The sequence below is a fragment of the Falco naumanni genome, chromosome 9 (assembly GCF_017639655.2).
Source record: "Falco naumanni isolate bFalNau1 chromosome 9, bFalNau1.pat, whole genome shotgun sequence".
NCBI classification, from domain to species: Eukaryota; Metazoa; Chordata; class Aves; order Falconiformes; family Falconidae; genus Falco; species Falco naumanni.
In genome coordinates this window covers 53,505,734-53,531,189 of record NC_054062.1, presented here as the reverse complement: position 1 = coordinate 53,531,189, position 25,456 = coordinate 53,505,734, and the positions used below count along the sequence as shown (strand labels likewise).

The 25,456-nt window shown below is 40.8% G+C and overlaps 1 protein-coding gene across 3 annotated transcripts in view; it reads right to left on the bottom strand.

The window, feature by feature from the left end:
- The window catches only part of INPP5A (inositol polyphosphate-5-phosphatase A), a 262,018-nt gene that overhangs the window by 27,896 nt on the left and 208,666 nt on the right, over positions 1 to 25,456 (bottom strand). For all 3 annotated transcript variants that reach the window (XM_040606001.1, XM_040606000.1, XM_040606002.1), the window contains exons 10-11: positions 13,668 to 13,763; positions 13,251 to 13,325 (exon numbers count right to left, since the gene is read on the bottom strand). In XM_040606001.1, coding sequence (XP_040461935.1) covers positions 13,251 to 13,325; positions 13,668 to 13,763 — 171 coding nt within the window. The remainder of the gene's footprint in view (positions 1 to 13,250; positions 13,326 to 13,667; positions 13,764 to 25,456) is intronic.

The window sequence follows — 25,456 nt, the reverse complement described above, 5'->3', positions numbered from 1 at the left end:
ATACCATTGTATGAATGGCAGGGGTTCCCAAAGAAATTAGATTGTGTCCCTCTTTCCCCTCTGCCACCTCATAAATCATTCCTGAAATGTGCAATTAGCAGCTACTTGTACACATTAATTATCTGTGTGAAAAGCAGCTACCTGAACCACCTGAACTGCTGATTAGCTGCCTCTCTAAGGCCCACCTGGCTTTCCTCAGTTTCTAGTTGCTGTGCCGCTGTACATACGGACTTTTACTTGAGGACAACGGGCAGCCAGCCCTATTTCAGTGCCTCTGACATCAAACTCTGTGATGGTGTGCTGGACAAGACTTTGCAATACAAACAACTGCAGATAATTTGTACATGTTTTAATGTCTGACCAAAAGCCAAGATGTCTGGATAAAGACATATAAACGTCTGTGTGAAACTTACGGCATGTAACTAAGAATAGGCTCAATGGTAAAAATGTTGGGATGGTTCAGCCACTATCCTTACTGAAGCAATCCTAACACACTTCAGTAAAAAATGGTTTGTTGTGCATGTTTCCAGACTGCGATCCTATATTTAAGCATGTATAGATAGATGTGTAGCCACAATACATGCATACAAACTGGCTATGAAAACAAATGTTACCGCCCCTCTCCTGATCCATTTGCTCAATGTGAATCTAGCATAGGAGAAAAATCTACCATCCTCAGCCCACACTTTTCTTTGAAATGTATGTCTATTAATACAGTGCAAATACATTTTTCCTACTGTTGCCAAGTAAACAGATCAGAGGAGGAAAGTGGAAGCACTGGGAGAAAGAGGGCTATTTCTGAAGTGTGAAAACTGCAAGGACTGAATAAAAGAACAATGCTCCATAGAACACAATGGTATAAATTACTCATGGGCATTCCAAGGACTGGCGATGTTACACAGATGCATTGTTCTCTCACACTAATTCACACTTCCAAAATTTTATACATTCAGATTGCTCTTGTTATGAGGATATTTGCAAACTAAATGAAGGCCAGGGTTTAGAGGACTAAACATTCAGACATGCGTTATTATCCAAAGAAGTTTCTGATGTGTTTATTTGCTGCAGTTGCCTGTTTAGTTGTGCCTGTGCTATGCAGATGAGCTGCTGACACTGGTGACAGAGAAGACGGATAATAGGAACAAGACTGTATTGTGTGCTGTGCTCTCTATCAGTTCCCCAAGGTTCCCCAGGTAGAGGGACATCTTTAACCTGAAATGACAAAGCCAAAAACTCATGATGACCCAGCTGGATGTCAAAGCCCAATCAGGTCCTCAGAAGAAATATTTAGGAAATGCTTGTTGTAGACAATTTATCCTCACGTGTAAAATAGTTAAATATTTTCACTGGATTATTTGCACAAACTTTTATTTCATGCTATGTTTTAAATAATGAATTTTAACAAATTATTTTTTCCTAGATATTAATGGACTATGTTACAGTAGCTTCTGTTCAAATGTGTCCACAAACCTCACAAACAGACATCTGCTCATTCTTACAAAGGGCAATGATAAGTTACTTGTCTGTTTGGGACTGCGTAGTGTGAACCCAACCAGCAGCTTTTCCTTATTTACCTGGTGGCACTGCAGACAGTGGGGGAGATGCGGGGAAGAAATGATGAAAACTTGGAAATGTGCATTCTGAGAAAACTCATTAATTTTTCAGTAGAAGAGAGCATGTTCTAACTGTTCTTTCAGTATTGAAAAAACCTGGCTTCTCATTTAAGCCTGTAATCTCAAAATGAAGGATTATTGATGAAAAACCAAGATCTTGTCACAAACAGTGACTATGGTACTGTCCCTCAATGCAACTTAGTAAGAGAAGGAAAGGCACCTGGCACCTGCATCATTCAATTGTATTTGCTTTAGGACAGGTACACGGGTGCCTAGAGCTCCTTGGCACTATAGAAAATGAATGGAAAATAATGTAGGTCAGATGACACTGAGAAGCAGTCAGCATCTCACAGGCTAATGCCTGTATTTTTAAAGCATATTAACATTGTACTTAAAAAAACCCACCTGGAACACACTATTCATGGCAATTTTCAGCACAAATTGCTCACTTATTTCCATACTGTACACTAAACTGTGTTGTGGATAATGTCATTGCTCCAACAGTAAACATGAGCACGTCTGTCACTGTAAATGCCTTAAAAATGACAAAGAAATGAAGTTCAAGCCTAGAAATCAATATATTGTTCTATTTAATTTACCCATTATAAGATCATCCTTAAGAATGAAATCTTTAAGGTGTTACATGATGTGCTGGCCTAATTTGAGCAATTACACAGAGATTTTAAAATGCTGTGGCTGGAAGTTAATTCCAGAACTCTATGTCACAGGCAGTTCAGAAGACTGTTTTTTTTCCCCCCAACTCAATTTGACCAAAGTATTTATACCTAAATGGTATCAAGAATGATTCAGGGCCTATGTTTTATCTGCTGTAACCACTGAGTTGCTGATACTATGTCAAGATACTTGCTCTACAATGTCCAGTGACCAGCCTAACATGAATGTTTGATTAACATCTTCCAAATGAAAATACCATCCATATGTATGAGTAATATATCTATAGTAAGCTAATACCCCATGAGACACAGAGATAATATGCCTCAGGGAATACAGCCTTGCAGTGTGTGTGAGAAGGCACACAGCGTGCATCCACTGGCCTGTGACTGTGAGAAAATACTCATAGGGCAGAATGTGATTTTAAAAACCAGGTTAAACGTTGATAGGATTTTGCAGTCTGAAGTTATGTATTTCTCTTTAGCAAACTTCATGAGCCAAATGCTTCAGTTAGTTTGTATACTCCAGCTCCTATTGACCTGAATGGGAATGGGCTGGACAGCAATGAAGTGCTCTGCACAGATTTAAAGAATGACTGCATCTGCAGCAAAGGATACATAAATATATTCTCCTTATTTAATTTGAGTAGAATCAAAAGAGTTTAAGGCTGTTGCCTGTGTCAGTTGCAGTGCCCATCACCTCCTAAGGGAATTACTACAACTGTTGTTTTTCCACGCAACTGTGCTGTCTATAAAAGCTGTTGAAAACTTTTTTTTTTTGTTTTTTTTTCCCCTCCTTTTTTCTTGTCTGTACTATGACATACAAGTGCATTTACAGACAAGGGCGAAGGAGAATGCCACACACAATACCAGCGCACGTGGTCCTTCAAGGCACTGTCTGTGGAACCCCTACGACACTCAGTAAGAAAAAACTGAGTAGGGGCGGCTGGATGGTCTCGGTACTGTGCGGGGACACCAGTGAGCTCCCTTGCCCCAGGGCTGCAGTTCACTGTCCCCACAGCTCGTGTAGCTGTATGTGGTTAAGCAGTGTGTGCATCAGCCAAAGATAACAACTATTTGGAATACTGTATTTTGGTATTATGTAGCCTGACAGTAATGGAAGGATTAGCCAGTTGTAGAAAAAGTAATTTTGCTTCCTTCAGTTTAAAGCAGTGAGGCACTTTTAAAAGGTCAATGTCCATTGCTATGCTGCAATGGGCCACCTTGGCTAAAATCACACATGTATGAACCCTTTAAAGCAGGGCAACTTAATTCAGTCATTGGAGTAGAACAACAGCAATTACTCATCAAGACCTACAGACCAAAGTCAGAGCATTGGTAGATCAGAAGGTGATATTAGCAGCATTTATCAAATCCATCTGCAGGGCCCACCAGAGAATTCACAGCTGTGAAAGGGAAATGAAGTTTCAGACCAAAAAGAAGAGATGAGCATACAGAAATGACCTTAGAGAATTAAAATATGTGGATACTGGTCACTGTAACCTCTTTTGCTAGTCTTTAATAGTACACAATTTTTTTCAAGAGACTTTGGAAATACAGTAATTTTATCCAGGTTTCCAGTCATTAGAAACTGATTCAGCAGCCTACTGACTTTAAATAAAGGTCTGTGGAAATGCTGATCCCCCCCCCACTTATCCATGAAAATGTCATACACAACTCTGCTCTGGCCTTATTTTAAAGCTACTGTTTTCTCTAGATAAGACTTTGTAAAACAACCCACTAATAGGTATTTTGAATCTTCATTTTCCTTCTCTCATAAAGCCATTCTTTAAAATCACATTTCATAGAAAAAAAGCCAAAATTGCTGAAATAAACGTGCCACTGACACTGCTTTTGTATATTATTATATTTCTGAGAATTTGTCTATACATCCTGAATGGCAGCACTGTCACATCATAAACTCCTGCACAACTGTGGATGTATGGCACCAAATATACCTTTCTTGGCACTAGAAGAGTTAGGCACAGGCAGTATAAGACTGTCAGCACCGAAGGCTCCCCATGACTGTACTAATTCAGAAAAACTTTGATTTCAGTGGAAGTCCCCCAGGAAAATGCTGGTTTGTTCTTGTTTTGACAATATGCCTCTCTCAGGAGACATTCTGGTGGCTTAAAGGACACGAACATTTTCTAATACGTAATCCAACTTTTCAGAAAACTGTTGTGGAAAATCCATTTAAAAAATATTTCTCTTATGGAAATATTTACATTACTTAACATGTCTAGAAAGAACCATACTTTCCCTTGATGTCTATTGATCACTAGAGTAATTACTGGAGACTGCTATTGGCTCTGTCTCATTAGAGCTCCCTTTTCTGTCTCCCTGCCCGATTTCTCACATTCCCACATTTCTCATCCTCCTCTCACCCCACAAGCCTGGTTTGCACTGCAGGGCCCAAGCAGGCAGGGGTGGAGATGGCTGCAGCTGCACAGCCTGAGCACTGAGGACCACAAGGCACAGGTCCTTTCCTAGTGGAGAAACAGGACCGTGACACCAGATGCAGTGAAGCGGTACTGACTTGCCAAAGTGGTGACGTGTTCAGCTGATGGGTAGGGTGGTTGAGTTCCCAGCACACTGCAGAGGAATGAGCTTGAGACTCAGGGCTTTCAGCTAGCACCAGGGTCTAACACAAACACTTCTCAGAGCTCACATGCTGCAGTGTTTCTCAGTCTGAAAGATGCTTAGTGCCTTTATGATGTCTGTTGGTCCTGCAATCCACACACCTGAACACTGATTTGGATAAAACAGTGCTTTCCAATTATGTACCCATTACATTTTTCCAGTGGAAGTTGTAGCCCTTTTAGACATTTCACATGCTTGGATTTTACATATAATCTTGGTTTTCCTAATTGCCCGACATGGAACCTTTTAATCCAAGTCTGTGGACTTCACACTGAACCTACTAAGATGGGTAAACTGGAAGTCAAACATGCTGCTGGCATCTCCCCCAGGCTCCATCACCTCTCTGATCTGCAACATGCAGTAGAGAATCCAGATCTTACCCTGGGTCATTCTTGCTACTTGAAAAAATCCCACAATCAGAATCCTGTTGTACTACTCAGGTAATTAATTCTCAATAAGCAGACTAAACTTAAGTGTATATAAAGAATAAGCTGGTTAAGAAGTTAAAAGTATAGGCTCTCACTCATGCAGCAGCAGTTACCCCCATCACCATTCCGCTGACAACAAAAGTGCCTTTCACACCCCAAGAGCTCCTTGCTGAAATGCTGCTCTGCAGAAGCAAATGCATCCCATCCCTCCCGTTTCACAGTGCCTGAGGAAGAGCTCGAAGCATCTGAAATGCAGCACGACTGCTCACAGCTTTCAGACACAGACTACAGCTCCCATCATCCTGCGCTCCAGCCTGATTTCTCCAAGGAACGTTCTTTGCTCTTTAGTACATCAATACAATGTGAAAGCAATGAGGACCTCTTGGCGAGTGCCAGTTCTCAGTGACTTCACCAGCTGGTCAAAATCTGTATGCTTGCTTCCCATTTTCTAATGGGAAAAAGTAGATTTTGTCACTCACTCTCCTGGGATTCCTGTGCTTCTCTCAATTTAAAAAAATCTGACTCTGCAAAACTGCATTCATGCAAATTGTCTTTTCCAGCTCTTTACAGGAATAGGTACTTCAACATCACTGTAATTAACTCATAAACTGTGAGCAATAGTTTGTAATATAGCTTATTCAAAATGGCAACAATGACTGAGTGGATGCTAACTTTAAAACCAAGATTCTTGTATTGGGAGGAATATCCTGCTTGCAAATGTGACAGATTCAATGGATTTTTTCATTAGACTTTACATGTATGCTACTGCAAAACATAACATGAATTTGTACCATTAGGGAGTTAAAACCAACATGCATTGTCCTGTCAAATTGTCAGTCTATGAGCTGCAATTTAACAAAAGCATAAAAATATATGGAATACAGTTCTAGTATTACTTGCAGAGTGATAAAAAAAATGGAACTTTCATGAAGAAAGACTATGATCCATATTTCTCACTTGGGCAAATCTCCCACTGTGGGTTGAACCGTCCCTGAAGCAAGGCCTGGCTGACATGGGGGTTTTGGGGAACGGGCAGGACCCAAGAGGCACCTGAATGCCAGGTGCCCTGCTATGGGGGTGTGTGTGCTGGGGAGCTCCAGTCATCCACTTTGTCTCCCCCGCATACCATCGGGCACCTTGAAAGGTCATCTGAAACTTCCAGACACCTAAAATTTCAGGTGCTTGTTTCCCAGAGGGGATTCACATTCAGACCCCTGCTTCTCTGGAGCTGCAGGTGGGGTGCCTGGGAGGGGAAGGCAAGGCAGGCACGTCTCCTGCTGAGCCTGGGCTTAGGCACACAGATGCCCGCAAGCAGCAGGACAGTGAGAGATGCTGGAGGCCACTCTTGGGATCAAAGGAGATGTGGACTCCAGGCTTTGCTTCCTATACTGTTTTTCTTTCAACACCTATGTAAGGTAAAATACACACGGTCCTAAGACCAGGTACCAGAACCCATGTCTCCGCATCCTTGCAACTGAGTGTCCCACTCATCTCTATCTGTACTTTTTGCACGAAAGTGTCCTTAAGTATTACATTTCGTGTTAAACTTACTATTTGCTTCTATATGTGTGTGTGCACACCTATGTGCATGCAGGCATCCACCTGTGAGGTTATGAGGGGTACCTGGAGAGTGCAAAAGAATTAGGCCACTGCAGAGAGTTGGTGAAAAAACCCAACATTAAGCACCTTTCTATCTTTATTTGGATTGCTGTAGACTTCAGGCAAGATGTGGAAGCCTAGGTAGGGTGATTTTGCATGTGCATAAATGCTAACTGTAAGGGATGATAGTGAGATCCATAAACTCTTGAGGACTGGAATGCAGGTGCAAACATTGCCTCTCTGGATATCCCCTTGCATGTTGTAAAGGTTTACAAGGGTGCCCCCAGGCCAAAGCATGTTAGCGGATCATACCAACTACAGGCTGGTTAGAGAGTGCAAACATAGAGGTTGGGTCTCCTGTTTAGACTATTCTTAATAAACGACCAATGCTTACAAAAAGAAATACAGCACAGTACACCTGAATTAGCCTTAGGCCATACAATAGCTGTGTAGAACAGGACAGGGGGACAAAAGGTCATGAAATATTTGTAACTTTGTGATATGGGCAAATTCTACATCAGAATACTTCATTCATTTGGAACATGAAGTTGGCAGTAAATAGCTAACCCAGCACAACCCAAAAAACCCCATTTGCATTTATGTTTGCTAGTGAGAAAAGATTATTGATAATATTTCCTACCTCTGTCATTACTCATTTTGCAGTTTATCCAAGTATATCAACTAACCACTAACTTAAGCAAGTGCAATTCCAAGCAAGGGAATACTGGTTTTGAGTAAAGGACTTAAGGCTGAAGCCATTTTCCTCCTACTACGTCATGAAAATCAGGCATCTCAGATGACCAACTTAAATAAAAGAGGCAGTTTCAGGATGCATATGATTTTCTTATGACCAGTCCTAGGTAACAATGGTCCTAAGCAATCAATTTCCTTCCTCTATTCTAATTTGCCCTTATACATCATATTCAAGATTTTATCTGGACAGGGGCTGGTTGGCTCAGTGGATAAACCTCTGCCTTTTCACCTCTGGGATCATGGTTCAAGTCAAACCCTGATGAAATGCACTTGATCGTCCTAATCTAGTTCTTAGTGGGCAGTATTCCCATTATCTTTAAAAGGGTCAGAGCCAAGGCCATTGGGAAGAGTGCATTGTGCTATATCTTGTCTGTTGATTAATACATTTTCAGTGATGCCAGATCCTTAACCTTCATGAGCACACACATTCTCACAAAAAGCTTAATAAAGGTCCCTCATGGACTAAACCTTCCTTCTCAATTTGTGTATCATGTCAGGATTTCCTGGGAATATTAAAAAACAAATAATAAACCACTCATAATTTCAAAGTATGTTTGCCTGAACTGTTTGTAATAACACCTCTAAGTTAATTAGCATGATAACAGATCACTTTAAATCATTACTTGGCATAGGGAGAACAAGACCTTTATAACTCAATCCATTTCTACAGCACACTATAATTTTCTGAGGTACTGATGTAACCAACTGATACGATGTATCAGCTGAAGCTAAACAGACACACAGAATAAAGGGAATCTACCATCTAAGGCTGATCTCACTCTTCAAAATATAGAAATTGCATAAGAATGTGTTCTCCATAGAAGTTTACTGTTTGTTCTCTGCACCAAGAGGACTGCTGAAAGCAATGCGAAGCTTTTGCTTTGTTTTTTCCATTATAATAACAAAGTAAGAGATGGAATCCCTTCCATTTCATGAATACCTAGGCTGCAGATCACTGGGCTCTTCCGCATAGCTATCTCAAATCTGTTTTGGAGTCAATGCTGGTAACAACAATGGTGTCCTCTAAACACCTGATTAGCAGGAGCTACTGTGTGCTGACACCCTTGGTCTGACCCCTGCTACCTCCGAGCAGCAGAGGAAGGGGCCGCAGCCGAGCTCGCGGCCAGCCAGGGTACGTGTCTGCCCAAGGGCAGCAGGCGACAGCAGGCGCAGGGGTGACCAGTGCAAGCACAGCTGCAGAATTAGTTGCCTGTTCCATCAACACCAGTGCAGAAACAAGGGCTATGATTTTAGTAAGAATAACAGCAGGTTCAACTCTTCAGACGATTAATCCACTGATTACTTTTATTACACAGTTGTGTCCAAAATCTTAAGGACAGTTCACTAGTTTCTATCTGGATTGACTCTTTAATATGGTTCATATGAAAGATAGGAATGTATGCACCACTTCTCATTCATGATTGTAGTTAAAGATTATAAAATAATGGCTAATGGTTAAATCATTCCCCTGTAGCCATTACAAGTTTGTACAGTCTTACTATATATTTACTGAACTGACTACTGAAGAAATAGCATTTAGCTGGTGGTTCTTTTGTACAGATCAATAATGTTATAATTTTTAATTAAATTATTATTGCCCACTTGCTTTTCTTTTGATTGTTTGGAAATTATCAGGGAACTCCCCAACACCAGGTACTTTGAAAAAAAACCACTTACAGCCTGATTTACCATAAATGATTAAGGAATTAGAAAGAAAAATAGTAAGTGTAGACTTATTCAAGTACGCCCTGCGCACTGAAAAGCACCTCCTGAAAGCACCGACATGCTAATTTTTATCACTTGAGAGCCAGCAGATGCAAAGCTATGACCAAGCGTTGTGTGAGTAGTGTACTGGCAAGTTAGCATCCAGTCAGGAAGAGTGGGCAGCACTGCTCCCCCTCAGGAAGCCTGTGCAGAAGGCCTGGGGGACTCCTCCTGCTCTCCGGGTGGGTGAGGATCAGGGGGACAGAGGAGGGGTGGTTGGGATATGGTTGCGGCTCCCAGCTGGGGACTGCCACCTCTTGAAGGATGCAAGCAAGCAGTTCAGATTAGAAAAGCCTCACCTGTCCTTTGCCCACCATTCATGGGCAAGTCTCTGGAGCAGGAGGACAGCGCAGTGCTGCACAGCACAGCCTGGCTACAGCCTACTGGCAAGGTCAGAGGTGTTCAGCTTTTTCTAATTCAAAAGCAACAACTTAAACGGGAATCTGCCTGCCACTAAGGTGAAACTCTGCGTGTTGTACCTTGTCCCACCTTTCTCATTGCTGCTTTGCAACACCCTTCCCCATAGCATCTAGACACAGGAGTTCTGTTGTAGTTACCAGAGTTACACCCTGGTCCACCTGATGTAATATGGCTTTGATGTACAGTTCAAACATATGGAAACACAGTTTTGTACTATTGCTACAGCTATTTTCAAATAGGTTTTATCTTTTTTTCTATCCCTACATAGCTGGATAAATCTGCGTGTTCCTTTCTGAAATAAAATGATACAGAATGTTCATTTGCACTTTCAGGTAATAAATATAGGTAATTGCTACGCTAACTTTGAAATAAGCTACAGGTAAGTCTGGATAAGCTACAGATTAGTTTGGAAAAATTAGACCTGCCAGATTACTGTATGTGCTTCAAACTGCATTTGTGTTGAACAGATAATTTGTATCTATATCAGATTTTTCATAAAAAATACTCATTTTTATAACTATATCTGAAGATTCTTTTTGTTGATTACAATGTAAAAAAGAGGGAATAACTGTGTATGGACGATGATAAAGTAGCCTGTTGATAATAAATATTTGTCAGGTCTTGTCACATTGGTACACATTCCTATGTTACTGAAGAGACACCACACTGATAAAAAAAAAGCCCTTAGAAAAATCAATGGATTTTGAGCTAAAGCAGCTGCTAAACACACAGAAAACATCTTTATCCAACAGCCATAGTGCTGTGAAAATTCCCAAGCCTTGCATTGGTACAGCTAAGGAAAATTTAATCTTCCCAAATACTCATCAGGGCACTCCATCCTGCAGACCTGACAGCCCCACTTATAATTAATTATACAATTTCGATGGGAATATCGACTAAACAAAGCTATAAATCATAGAAAAAGTCAATAGGCATGGACACATTCAATCATGTCCCGACCAATGATTACTACTCTTAAAATACAATAATTATTTTCAGGAGCCAGCTTGAATTAAATTTCTGTCAGGCTGGTACAAGACCGGTGGTTGATGAAGGATGCGATGGATTTTTTGGGTTGAATTCGGCACAGAGACATTTATCCTTTTAGATAGGTAGTTTGTTTTTAGTGATCATGGTGCTGCGTGTTTAACTAGACCATGAAGATTAGATTATCTCCAATGGCTCATTATATCGTTTATCTTTTCCTTCCATGTTTGATCTGGAAGATTTCCCGCTTCTTGATGCATGAATGAAATGACTGCTGATTTTGAAATGGAATGTGCTTAAGTGGGACTCTGCCTACGCCTTCACACACCATGTCCATGTATGTAAAGTCAACCAGCAGCCATCGAAATAGCACTAGAACGTGGTAATCAGCAGCAACAAGAACAGCTTTGCTCAAGTTCAGGAATGTACTGGGAAAAACTAAAAACGACAAAACATTTCAGTTGTTTAAAAAAAGAAAAAAATTATAGTAATAATACACATAGACGAAAATCTGGGACAGGAATAGGATTAGTATACAAACATGAATTGGGATTAGTGTTATTACTTTGAATTAAATGTCGGCAAAACTGCAAAACATCAGTGAAAGAAATGTTACGTACTTCCCAAGGATGCTTTCACCTTGTAAATTAAAAAGCAAACAAATCAACCAACCCCAAACTAACTTATCTCACAGTAACTGTGTTTTTAAGATACGTTGCCTACACAGATATTTCTCATGGTGAGCGTACATGCCACACATGAAAGACTGCTGTGAGAAGGGACAGCATCTCCAATGAACAGGGTGGACGTCAACACATGTTGAAAGGAGAAACAGATCTCCACTTTCCTCATGAGTCTGACCCATCAAACTCTTCTGACCTCAAGAAATGAGTGAGATCTCAGATGCTCACATGGAATTAACCTCCTAGGTATAAGTCAACTTAAAACCAGAGAGGGTAGTAAGGCTTCAGCTGTCCTCCTTGCCCTAGATCCTTGCAGACATCCCTCTAAAAGAGCCCACTTCTCTGTGAACAGCAAAATAATAAGCTGTAGGTAGAGGAGAAGAAGAGACAGAGGGGAGAGTCATGGATTCTGTGTACCTCCCATCCTTAAACAAAAAGCAGCAAACGCTGTGCGAGCAGGCACACTGTGCAATTGGTACTGAGTATAGCAAAACGGAGAGGTGCAGACTTGGGCACAGATGAAGGGGGGCTCAAGAAAGCAGAGACATGGGAGATAAATACTTTGTCTTTATTTATTTTGGGTATGGGGAAGGAAGATAAAATTCAGTCACCCTGAGGAAAGGACTGAAGAAGGAAGGGGAATTTTGGCTAGCACGTCAGCCTGCACAAATGACTTTGACACACAGAGTTTCCGCAGAGTACACAAAGTTTTCTGAAGGTTTTCTTTGTCTACTGTAGCCTGCCTTATTTATATAGCTCAGCATATTCAACATATGAATAGCATTGGTGTATGCACACATAGGGAGACCAAAATCTGACACAAGCCAGCGTAGCTCTTCTGATGTCAGTGAAGTTGGGCCAGTTTCCACAAGCAGAGAGTCTGGCCCTTGACATCACCATTAAGGCTTCCACATGCAATATGCACATTCCTGATTTTTTCTGTGTGTAACTGCTTGGGGTTTGGTGTTTTTTTTCGTTGGTTTTTTTTTTTTTTTTTATGCTTAATATTTTTCCTTTAAATATATAAATCTTAAGAACCTTGGAGGAAATTGAAAATACTGCAAAGCACTGACATAGGTATCTTCCAAAATGCAGTGGCTACATCTTGAAATAAAATCACCTTAAAGAAGATATAAAGCCATTCTCCACACAAAAATTGTAGTCCTCATGACAAATCACAATGTTCGTGTTCCCTGTCTGCTTTCTCCTCTTAGGAAGCTCTATATGAATGCCCAAAAAGTGCCAGTCTGCTGCAGGGTTTGAGGTGTCTATTCTATTTATTCATGCATTTCTATTATTCTTTGTATGCTCAGAAGACCCAGATATTTTCAGAACAGCTTTGCATTAACGGCTTTTCCTAAATTACTATGATGCACAATAAAGAGCTAGTAAAGAAACAGGGTGCTTGAAGAAATGCAGACCAGAGTAGAGAGAAGAAGAGTGAATTGTCATGTATATTTAATTTAGTTTTTTTCTCTGAAAAAGAAGGTAAACAGATGCCAAAGGAAGCTGCACAAAAAATAACTGGCTAAGTGAGAAAGAAATTTGGAGCAGTTATTGTGTTAGATGAATTATCTCTCCTCATTCTGTAGACAAGAAGGCTGACAAGGATAAAGGGCTGGTAGAGAAAAGCAATTTGTATGTGAGTTTCCAACTTATTCCTTCCAAAGTGTTTAGCAATGAACTTACCGCAGTGCCATTGTTATCTCTAAATACATCTTGATTAAAATAGTCAAATAGCTTCTTTTCCAATTGTAGCATAACCTAAAAAAAAATAAAAAAAAAAAAGGAGAAAGGTCAGCAAAGCTCTTGGACTCAGCTACCTAATACACAGCTGTTGGAAGTGACCCTTTTAGAGATACGCAAACCCTTAGAATTACACAACGTTTGTACATGTCTAAAGCTCCTTGTCAGCTTGCCCATTTGGTTGACTGGCAATCACTTAAAAAGATCCAATTAACTGAGCATTAGGTGTGACAATCTATATCCCTCCCCTCCCTTTAAATTATCAGTTTGGAACAACTATATTCATGCTTTGTAGAAAAGAAAGTGAACATTCAACGTTTCTATTTACACAGGGGGTACAGAGGGCATGGAGTTGTTTACCTTTCGGTCATTATCAGATTCACGAAATATTAGCTTGACTACTTCATTTGTGTCAGCTGCCCGGATAGTCTGCATTGTAGCCTTTGCACATAGCGTCTAATAAAAAACACGAAGGGAGAAACAGAAACTAGGTTATACACAACATAAGGCCACATTTAATTGAACTTTATCAAATCTATGTATCTTCAATGTCCACCTGAAAATATGAAAATATGCAGGTCAAAATACAAAGCATTGCTAATTTAAGTCACTTCCCCTCATGCCGGATTTAAAACAGTACAGTGAATTACTGTTTGGCGAGAAGCAGGCAATATTAAGAAAATATCAATTAGATAAGGCAAATACTCATTAAACTTGCTACCACAAACACGGGTTCTTTCACAGGTCTGACACTGTGTCACCCATTACTTGCAAATATCCTCAAAAGCCACTTCCTACAGCTGACAACTCCATAGCCCTACTAGTTTCTGTGGTGCATTCTTAAAAGCCGATAAATACATTGGCATTACAGTTCTGTGGGTTAACTCTTGCTCACAAAAACTTTGCCCTGTAAATTAATGTTTCAAATGTAATTTAAAAGTCCAAGCAACACTTGCAAAATCTTCAGAGTTTACTCTGGATATAGTGAATCCCTCATGCTTCACCCTTTTAAATAAGAGGCAACATCACATGTCTAGGTATTTTGAGTGCTGGGCATTTAAAACATATTGTAAAAGAATGCTTTATCAGGCACAGAGGTACGAATTCCTGAGGAAGTGTCAGGTCTCAATTCATCTGTCATTCGCCTGGTTGGGGCTCAGTTTCAATGGCACCCAAAGCTGACCTAGAGAGCAACACTGAACGGGCTGTTTAAAGGCTTGTTGCTCTGTTGCACTGTAACAGGTGAAAATCTGGAGCTTTCAAGCAAAGCAGTTAGGCATGTATTTAACTTAAAAACATACTTCAGATTCACTGAACCTGTACTTTTAGTGAAGCTTTAAGTATGTTAAGTGCTTTGAAATGCAGAAATAGACTATATCTTAACTGTGGGGTAGGCAGGCTTCACAGAGTGCTCTGTACTTACCCAGCTTGGGCAAAGCTACTGGATGGTGTGTAACGCTACCCTGGCCCATCTGCCTGAGCTGCTGGAAACCACAAGGCAGAAGACAGAAAGGGGAATGAAGGAAACCTTGGCATTACTCAAAGGCAGAGAGAAAACGGCCAAGGTGTGCACCCACACCTAGGAGGCAGTTCAGCATCCTTTGCTATGGCTGAGGCACAAGCTGCTGACAGGATCTATGCACAGCCCTGGGTAAGGACGTCGCCAAAGAGTATCCTGAATAAAAGCATGTTTTGCTAGAGTTTCTTCACAAAAGCGTGCTAAAGAAAATAACTCAGTCAAGAAGAGGCAAAGAGGTGACTTCCCCACTTTGCCTGTTCCATTCCTTTTCATAATGGCCAGACAACAGATTTTCATTTTGTATAATATTAATTTATAAAATAAATGTATTCTGTGGTAACAGGGTAATAGAATTTCATGTCCTACTACATGCTTCTTTCTTTCACAAACAGAAATACGTATATTGGGATTCATTATTAGAAGCGCAGTATCTATCAGACACAATGCCACGGAACTACAGCTTCTCAGTTCCCCATTTCTTCTGAAGGCAGAAATACATACCAAACATGCATTTAAACAAAAATCCATCTACTTCCAAATATTTTAGATCTCAGCTGAGGTTACCAGTGCTAGAACGGAAAGAATTTGTCAATGGACATTTTGCCCCCGTTTGATAGAAAGACATTAAAAAATGATCCTTGATAAAGGCCCCTGTGTGTTGCAACAGTACAAACAAAAAGCAACAAGCTAAGCCATTTCATTTTTAAAGGATAACTTGAGTGTGATTCAGTAAAAATAAAATACAAACGTGATTTTTTTTCTTCAAATCTGTAAACTGAACCGGCGCCAATTCCTCATCTTACTGGATAAATGATGTCCTTTCCTGACACATTTTTCTTGGTTGTTACCCGCCCGCCCCCCCTTCCCCCCCCCCCCCCCCCCCTCCCCCCGCCCTCAAAAAGCAGTGCCATGCCTATAGATTACAAACATCTAACTCTGGGGTTTATCCTAAACAACTTGCAAGAGTCATGGTACCGACATGGCCGTAGGTATCTGTGAAATCACAGCTTTCACTGGAGAAAGGAGTACTGGTCACATGGACACAGATGAAGGCTGCCCTTCGAGAACTTCATCTGTTCGGCAGAATTTATGGTGTTTTTCTGAGAGGTTTGGGAGAAGCGAGGGAAGATGCCGGCAGTAGCCAGTTAAACCTGACTGCCTGGGAGGGAGGAGGAGAGGCTCACCGGGAGCATCGGGGAGGCCTTGCTTTTGGTACCACTAGCCCTGCTACCTTTCCCTCCGTGTTCACCATGTTCTGTAGGATCCCTTTTGTCTGTTCGGACACGTAATTGCCGTTTTGCCATCTGTGTCTGCACCGACACGGGTGAGGTAATCCACCAGTGAGCCATTCCCAAAGTGTGCTCCCTCTGGCACCGGCTATTGAAATTCAAAGCACAGATTAGCTAATCGGGTCAAACCCCAAAAAATAGCGCTTTGGGCTCATGTGTCACAAATCAGTCTGGTCGCCTTTAAACAGTGCACCAGATTAGAACAAGCACCCGAACAAACCAAAGCGGAAAACCCGCCGCTCTCTAAAGCTGGTTTCTAAAGCCCTAACAAATCGCTCCATCTTTCACTCATTTAAACTTTCCAAATGAGGGTCAATACGGTCCCCGAGCATCCAAATGCTAATGCGCTTAAGTGCGCTTAAGCAGCTTTCCAGAGTGAATGGGCCAAAGAAGGGCTCGAAAAGACAAGGCAGAGTTACTGTCACTGTCAAAAAGTCATTGTAGCCACCCCCAGAGTGGTTGCAATTCAAGAAATTCATGATTTCTGTCTCTTAAAGGCATCTGCTTGAGAACATTTTTTTTTTTCTGAGCTGCTTTATCTCACAATTTCAGGCCTGCTCTAAAAGAAAAAAACCTGCGATCAACTCTTGAGAACCAATACGGAGAAAGGACCCACATACCTTATTGCTTTCAAATTTCACACGCACAAAAAGTTACCTTATTCACAGACAAAAAGTGATTGGGCAAAGGTTCATTTCTTATACAAGCTGAAGCACTCCTTTTTTCCTCCTCCTTTCAATTTCTACAAAGTCGTAGTCACCCAAGCAGAAAAACTTTCGGGAACATGTGCCTTTTTAGACAAGTCTACTTATAAAGGGATTTTTTGTTGCTGGTAAAGAAAATCAAAATGCTATGAAAACACACCGTTTCTTTTGGGGTCTTCCCTCAAAGGTACTCTTTCACAAATTCAGAAGTGGGGAAATCAGAAATCAAAACCCTATCCAAATTATCTTTATTAAAAAATATAATCTTTTTCCTCTGGAAACAAGATTTGGCTAAAAATTTTGCAGGAGAGCTGTATTCAGAGCTCAGAGAGAACTCAGTATTCAGCCTATGCTTAGCAAACATGGATGTGTCTTACTCCCGTTTTCACATATACTGTCCACACAGGTAGTTGCTTCACAGTGTTTTTTGAGATTATTGTTTGCAATAATTTATGTGTATTGAATTGTAAAACAAAGCAATAATTTTTCTGACAATTGCCTTGGAACACATTAAAAATGTACTGTTAGGCAAAGCTAGGTGTGAAAGTTTTTTATATCAACAAGAGTGAAATCTGGCATTTCTTATAAACTCTGCAAACCTCAGAAACCAAAAGCTTTTTGATTTACAGCAAAATTGCAACCTTCAGAATACTTCTGCTCCCATATATATACAACACATTGAAGTATTTTAGACTGCATTTCTGCATACTTACAGTAAAAAGGGATAAAGACATTAAAACAGTTGTGTTATATACATAAATCATGCTTTTTGTATTGTATTGATATGGAAACGCTCTGAACATCTGTGAAGTGTCCTGTTTCCTGCTAGCAGTGCTCTGTTGAAAATTGCAGCTGATTTTTCATTGATTTTGCACTCCTGCTTTCTGAACATCCTTTAGATTCCTGAGTCTACCTCTTGATGTGTGAGCTGAATTATTGCATGTTTGCAATTACTTCAACAAATTTTTGGAAAAAAGAAAAAAAAAGGTGGTATGCAAGCACATACAGACTCAAACTTTCCTATTGCTTCTGTCTACTGATTCTAAGAATGTGTATTATTTTTCTCAATGTTTTGAATACTCTTCTTAGGACTTCTTGTTACTTTGACTTCTTCTAAGGAAAAAAAAAAGGAAGTAGAATATACTCATTGCTCCTTTATAATTACAAAAGTTCAGCAATAATTGCAATTGCAATTGCCAGTAAGCTGTGTGGATGAATGCAGAAGTGTTTTGTTGCTATAAGAGCTGGGAGAGAAGTGCAGAGTCTAAAGAACACTAACATGAAACATAAGCCAGTTTAAATAAGGTCTTGAGCACATGAGCAATCAAATCAATTAAATTTAAGATATTTCATTTTATTCCAGTTACATTCTCTGGGGATTCTGGGGGGATAGAAAAGACAGAGGTATGTGTATCATCTAATTATGACAGTGAAATACCACTTATGCTGCTCAAAACCCCAAATCAATCTGACACTTATTAAATTAGGATAATCAAATGCTTTTTTATTATTATCTGGATGCAAATTGTATTTGAAACAATCAGCGTGGTATAAGATTTGCTACTTCGGGAACAACAGGAACATCTGTCTTGTTTGGGCTCCTCCTTACCTCTGAGGGGTTGACATGATGTCCTGGGTATTGGGAATTACTAACAGTAAATTCACCAAATCACATGATGTAAGAGAAATAAAATTTCCAAGTGAGAAAACCAAAGTTAAATGTAACTTTCTGAGTCAATCAAAGCTGTGCCTTTAGCTACAGGATCGGTAACAATGTGTTTCTTAAACTCTATCTGCCACTGAAATGGAGACTTATTTTAGCTAATTTTTCACAGCCCTGCTGAGGTATTCAGCTATACAGCTGCTGCAAACAGTCAGGGAAATTACAGGGCTAAATTCGCCAGTGTCAAGCAATCAAAACCCATCTGAGAGGACGTACACTTTTACTTGAAAAAATATCCCTTAGACTATATATTAACTTGTGTTAACTTTAACTGTGTGTAAACAGCAATAAAGCCTTAGAGAAGTTACTATGCTTTCAATACTAATAAGCTTCTAGGAGCAGGAATTCCACACAGCAGTGAGATAAATGTTAGCTTAAAAAAAGACAAATATAAAAAAGTATTAATGAGAAGTCACTTCAATATCAATTTGCACTTCAGTATCAATATGCAGAACGACTTTCTCTTTGAATATTCCCAGAGGAATAAGCTCACGCCCAGGGGAGCAGAGATGGTGGCAGGGCTGGGTCGGATGCGAGCGAAAGCCGCCTTGCACCGCTCCCGTCTCTCCTCTCAGCACACTGCTTATGTAGCATGCATACACTCCATCTTCTGATGGGAAATCAATGCAAATTACATGGCACTGCTGCCTGTATTCATTTTAGGACTGATTTAACTTCACGGGCAGTTTACAGCAGCACCAGTTCACTACCTGTCAAAGTCTGGCCCTGAAGCTGCCCTAGCCCTGCAGTCATATTCTGGTCTCCACCGCACGACCCGTCTGCTGATTTATGGCTGAGAGATATTTTGGTTTTAAAATACCTCTTTGTGTAGAGTCTGGGAAAAAAAAAAGCTCAGCACTAAGACCCTATCTTCATGCTCCCATTCTCCCAAAGATCTTCTGCATCCCCAAAATAAATGATCCCTGCTGCAAACAACTTGCATTTCTTTGGTCTCAGTTTCACATTAGCTGCACTAAGCTCATCATGAAACGAATTTTCTTGTCCAGAAACTTAGATCATTCATGACAAAGTTATCAAATGGTATCACCAGGCAATGTAAAACCATTTCCATCAGTTTTTCAGGTACTGTGCTGAGTAAACCGAGAGACCAGTTTAACGGCACAGCCTCTGTCTGGCAGCACCCCAGCTGCCTGCTCTGTCAGTGACACTCCCCTGCCGGCTCTGTTACTGCTGAAAACACCACCCAGTTCTTACAGAGTTGTCTTTTGCAGTAATGGGTGAGATTTGTTTCCATTTGCATGGCAGACAGCGGGGCCAAGGTCCCAACAGCCCCCACCTGCAGACCATTAGCCCCAGCCGCCCCTCGGCTGGTGTGGGGACAGGTGCTGGAGCGGCTAGCCTGGTGCCATACGCCCACTGCACAGCCTGCCCTTCCCCAGCCCAGAGAGACCCCCGGGCTTGCTGGCTGTGCCCTCCCTGCCTCCGCAGCTTTCCTCTGTGCCAACAGCTGGTGGCAATGATGGCTCTCTTTTTCATTCTTTTCCTCAGAAAAGAATCTGAATGAAGTCCAAAAGGCCTCTGCCACTAAGATTCTCCGAGTTTACAGATCTGGAAGGAAGTGCAAAATGCCCAACCTTATGTTCTTGGAAAGAATGTGCTGTTGCAGCCGTGTCCCAGGAGACGACCACTAGATTGTAGCTGTCAGCTGCCTTCTAGCACCTTTTTCACCTAAAACATATACTTCTGATAGCAATTGAAAGAAATCCCTCTTGGCATTTGTTACATATTTAGCAGCAATAAAATTAATCTATTATATAATCAGCATAACCTAATTCAGATACTTAGACACTGTACTTAATTTATAAACCTCTGGTGTTTCAATCTGGCCTCCCTAATTTGAGTAGCTATTTTAAACATTGTTTTCTTCTGAAACCAAGCAGCCAGTTCAGTTAGCTGATACATTGTTCATGTGATTTAATTCTAAAATTTACATCAGGGCCCACTGAATAGCAGAATTAATTACTACTTGATTACCTACATATATTGAAACAGAAAGTATAAGGGTAATAGTTTCTTACACTTCTAAATTTTTCCCCACAGCATCTTCCCACACCCCATTTTGTCAAACTGAGAAAGAGACTTTCAATAGACACTTTGTGCTCTGTCCTAAACAGTTCTGCAAATACAACCACCCCCATTTTGTAATTATTTTTCTTTTTCAATACTACTGTTGAATGGACCCTTTTAAAATAATTTTGTTCGTATTACTGTTAATTTCTCCTCTACCCCTTGAGGTGTATACCTTTCTAAGAATTAAAAAATCAGAACAGAACTCCTTTTCCACCACACATATTCACCTGCATGGTGATTAGCTACTAGTTTTCTCTATCTGACTTCTCCTGAATTCTCCATTACATTTTCCTGACTACAATCTCAAAGTCTGAGCTCAACTAAGCATCTACATATTCATTCACAAACCAGTTAGCTTGAGTTGTTTAGCACCTGCATGCATCAGAGACACAAAACTCTGTAGGGTCTCTGCAGGCAATGGTGAAGTTTTCAGGTAAAGGGTTCCCCTGCCCCTTTTTAAGCTCACTGTTTAAATTCACTTACTGACATTGACAGTAAGTTTCAAATGCATTCCCGACTTCGATTAGATCTGGATAAACCCTACACCACTAGAAGATCTGGAACACTGAAGCAGTCTGCTAGAAAAATCCCTTCCCTCCTCCTGTCCATCTTCCTAGTCATTTAGCATCACTACTTGATGTCAAGTAGGGTCGTGGGGGAGTTTTCAAAGACAATTATTTGCTTTTCCGTAATTACAGGAACTGGAACAGTCCAACTGTTCTTATGGAAATCTTCTGTATATATGTTGTCTGGTACCATAACGTGTGAACCTCTTGAGATTTATTCAGCCATTCCATTACTTCACTTCCATTATTTTTTCTGCTTTGGCCAAGCAGCAGTACCAGCTTGAAAAATTCCTTCTTGGAAACCTTCACAGCACTTACCCTTTTTTTACTCCAGCTGACTAAGCAGAGGACTGTACGTATTGTTTCTGTTGAGCAAAGACTTTGATGAAGCACACAGGATCTGTCATGTAAATCTCCTTCTGTAGAGAAATGTACTGTTCCCTTGAATTCAAGAGGAATGAAGTAAGAGGCAGCTTCTCTCCTCATAGCTAAGCTTGCTTTTATCTAACTTTCAGACTAAGAACCTTCTTTTCATTTTAAAAGCAAAACAGCCTGTGAACCCCATCTGCTCTTGTGTATTTTGCAATTGCCTTCGTTTTGAGTGGTAGCATTTGCCTCTATTTGTGCTCATGGTGTTATTGTTTCTGCTACCTCCACATTTAAAGGTTTCTTACAGCTCTAAGAAACTAATAATGGGAGCAGTAACATGAAGTAGCAAAAATTTAAGCCAACACCTAACAAAATTCTTTGGTGCTTCCTGACTCACTTTCAGAACTGGTCATTGCAGGGTTCCAAATAACTGGAGTCTGTCAGCTTTATTCTTCTTAACCGTACCAGGTTAAGACTTACTGACACAGCTTGCTGGGGACTGATGAGAGTGTGCACTGCCATATCACAGCTGCTGCGAAGTGCTTCTGCACAGGAGAGTATTTCTAGGTTATTTCACTCAGAACAAACAGCAAGACTCAGAAACACTCCCAAGCAGTATTCTGTTCCATCAACAAAAAAAGGTAAATTTGGGAGTTTGCCCTTTAAATTAATGGGGACTTTTGTACAAAATCAATGGTGTGACAGGGCTTAAGATCGAGGTTTAGCCTCTGAAAAGTGTGAACCTCTCTCTTCCGCAAAGCAGACTTACAACGCAGCGGCAGGTATCATCTATGTAATATATGATGCACACCCAATACACTGTTCAATAGTATTTTTGCACTTGACATCTATTAAGCTTATCCTCAGAAACAAAAACTGGAGCTGACTTCTTAGAACATGAAGTGTTGGGAAATTCTGAAATCAAACCACTTGTCCACCTAAGATCTATACGCCTTCAGGCAGACACTAGCTACTTTTGATCACAAAGTGAGGAGGTTTTTTTTTCCTTCCCATCATGCATAGTAGCAAAAATAATTAGTCCCTTAAACAAAGATGGAATTTGAGACCTGGAACAGAGGAAAGTGACTTGCATGAGGCACGAGTGTGTTCCAGGCTGCCAAAAGCTCAGGCCTGGGCTCCAGCTAAATGTAAGCACAACTGTGAGATGGATGAGTGCCCTCCATCTCATCAAATGACCGCAAGTATGTATGGCAAAGTGGGAGAGATGTTAAAATTCTTCCACTGTTTCCTGCCTATGGGAAAAGAAAACCTTTCCCCCAAGTTAACTTTACTTTTTAAGGGAGCAAATGTGACAAGAAAATAATTTCCAGTTCGCTGTATCTGTTTTTTTTGACCTGAACAAGCTGGGAATGTGAAATTCACCATGTTAATAAAGGGAATGTGCTGTGCAGTGTTACGGTGAGACTAAAATTTGGCTGATCAGGTGATGCCTTGCTCGTGCAACATGTAGACAATTTCCTTACTGTATTTTTCCCCTTTCTCTGTTTGTCCTGCCTCCCTGACTTGACTCTTTTTCATGCTGCCATATCTCATTCATTTCTCATCGATGTACTCCCTGTCTGGTTCCACATCATTTGCTCCTTTATTCACTTTTGAAATGGAATATGAGTCCAACAGCCTGTAAGTTCAAATAATTCTTTTTAGCTAGTTATGTTCAAATAGCTCAGAGAAGCATGATGGGGGACTGCTGAGTTGTCCTCCTCTCCCATCACTGCTGTCATGCAGCCTCTAAGCAGTTGGCTGCAGCAGCACCTTGACGCTGAAGATGCTGAGAAGCTGGGCTGTGGGGCTGCGGCAGGTCGCCCAGGAGGCATGCTGCTGACTGGCATGCTTGTGCTTCTTGAACGAGCTGCCAACCATCATGGAGTTCACCTGTTTCCAGGAGCACTTATTCACACATTAAAGTAAATGCTTTTTAAATAAAATGAATGAAGAGTATCTTTGTAAAATACTGTGCAAGGTGTAGACCCAAGGTTTACTATAATCTCTCTGATAAACAGTAAAATGGATTGACAGTTCTGTATGTGTATGACACACATGCCACATCCAATACAAAGACTAGCAACATATAAAAACCAGTTGTAGGGTAAAATAGTCAATGTGGAGAGCAGGAAATAGGGTGGCATGTTCGCCTTATCATCTCTCTTCACCACCCCTGGAAAGGTAGCTTTGTGTCCTCTTTGGTGTGGTTTCTGATGGCGTAAGAATGAAAGGCTGGTGCATTACAGCAATATTCAGAATTCCCTCCAGGACACCACCTCCACTGAATGGGTCCAAAGCTCAGTTGCTGACTAACAACAAGTTGCATTGCAGCCCTTGACCAAGTAGAGTGCCATAGCTGGTCAGAGACAGAGAAGGATTTGGAGGAACAGCAACTTCACACTGCTGGCTGGGGATCCAGAGGGATTTAACCCAGCAACGAATGCTGATCCCTGGCTCATTTGAAAACCAGTGGGTGTTACAGAGCACCGAGAAAGAATAGAAAGCTCTGCCAGAAACAGCTTCTACGGCCCTCCTGCTTGTATGGACCAATGACCCATCTGCAGTGGTTGGAGGCCCAACTGGACAAATGACTAGAAAGCATATTCTACAGAGTTTCTGAAACACAGATGAAATTTTTTACCTTAAAGCAAACCAGGATTCAACCATGCTGAGAAATACAGAGAGCTCCCAATTAAGCAGAGAGAGGGAAAAATGCAAGTTCAAAAGTGTTAATGCAACATCATTTTAAAGCTAACAGCTGTGGACTAGCTCGTGAAGTACTATTCTTTTTTCTGTATCTTTAAGTGCTGTTGAATTCATTTGTCACTTGATCGAAAGCCAACAGGCTACAAATCTCCCAAGCCCCTCTCACACTGAATAGTGACAGAAGTATTCTGTTCCGCCATAAGAAAACATTTGTGTGCGTCTCTGTCCGAAGTCATACACGCTACTTTAACTCATCTGCCTCCCCATTCTCTCCAGCCCAGGAGGACAAATTGCTCACTGTGGCTCCCTTTCAGAGGCAGTACAGCACGCAAAGAATCATGACTGAGCAGAAACACAAGAAACAGGCACATAAAAATTCATCACTTTGGCCTCCTGACCTCTTGCCACTGGGTTTGGCAAACCCTGTCTCAAAAAGTAGCACCAAGGGAGAGCTAAGCAGACTGGCTGAGTGAAATTACTGACAAAAAATATCTTGGACACAGGAAAACCCCACCAGATGCTTCATTGTCTTTGCAGAGGAGTGGTGCTGAAAAAGGGGGTGATCTACCACATGGCATATTGGGTGGAATAAGTAGTGCCATTGTTTCAGAGCAGCTCTGTCACTTTACTGACTGCAATACAAAGAGGTGTAAAGCAAGATTTAATCCTGACTTTTTAGTCAGCAGATTAAAACCAATCATGCCAGATGTCCACAAGACTGTTTAACATACAGAAAGCTTTTTCATACTCTACAAAAAAGTGAAAGCTGTAATAACTTCTTCTTTATTTCCTCTAGAGAGGCCTTTTTCACTCACTTTTCGTCAGAAAAAAGGGAGATGTTGTAATGGATTTTAAGATGTGCTATTAATTTTTACTATAGCCCTTGCTCTTTTCCCTTTTGAGACAAAGCTGAACAAAGTACATTCTTTTACCCATCCAAAATCAGACAGGTATGCCAAAGAAAACTGCTGGCATAAAAAAGGACGAATTTGTATCTGTAAGACCAGAAATGGGCATTATCAGTATTCACAACAGAACTGAAAATTCCTCTCTCTAGTACTTGATGTGATGCAAGATATGAAAGTGTGGCTGTCAGCATGCTGATAATAAACACGTAATTCTTTTCCCTCCAAAACTGAAATTGCTTGTGTGACTTTTTGCACAGGTGCCTCCTCACAC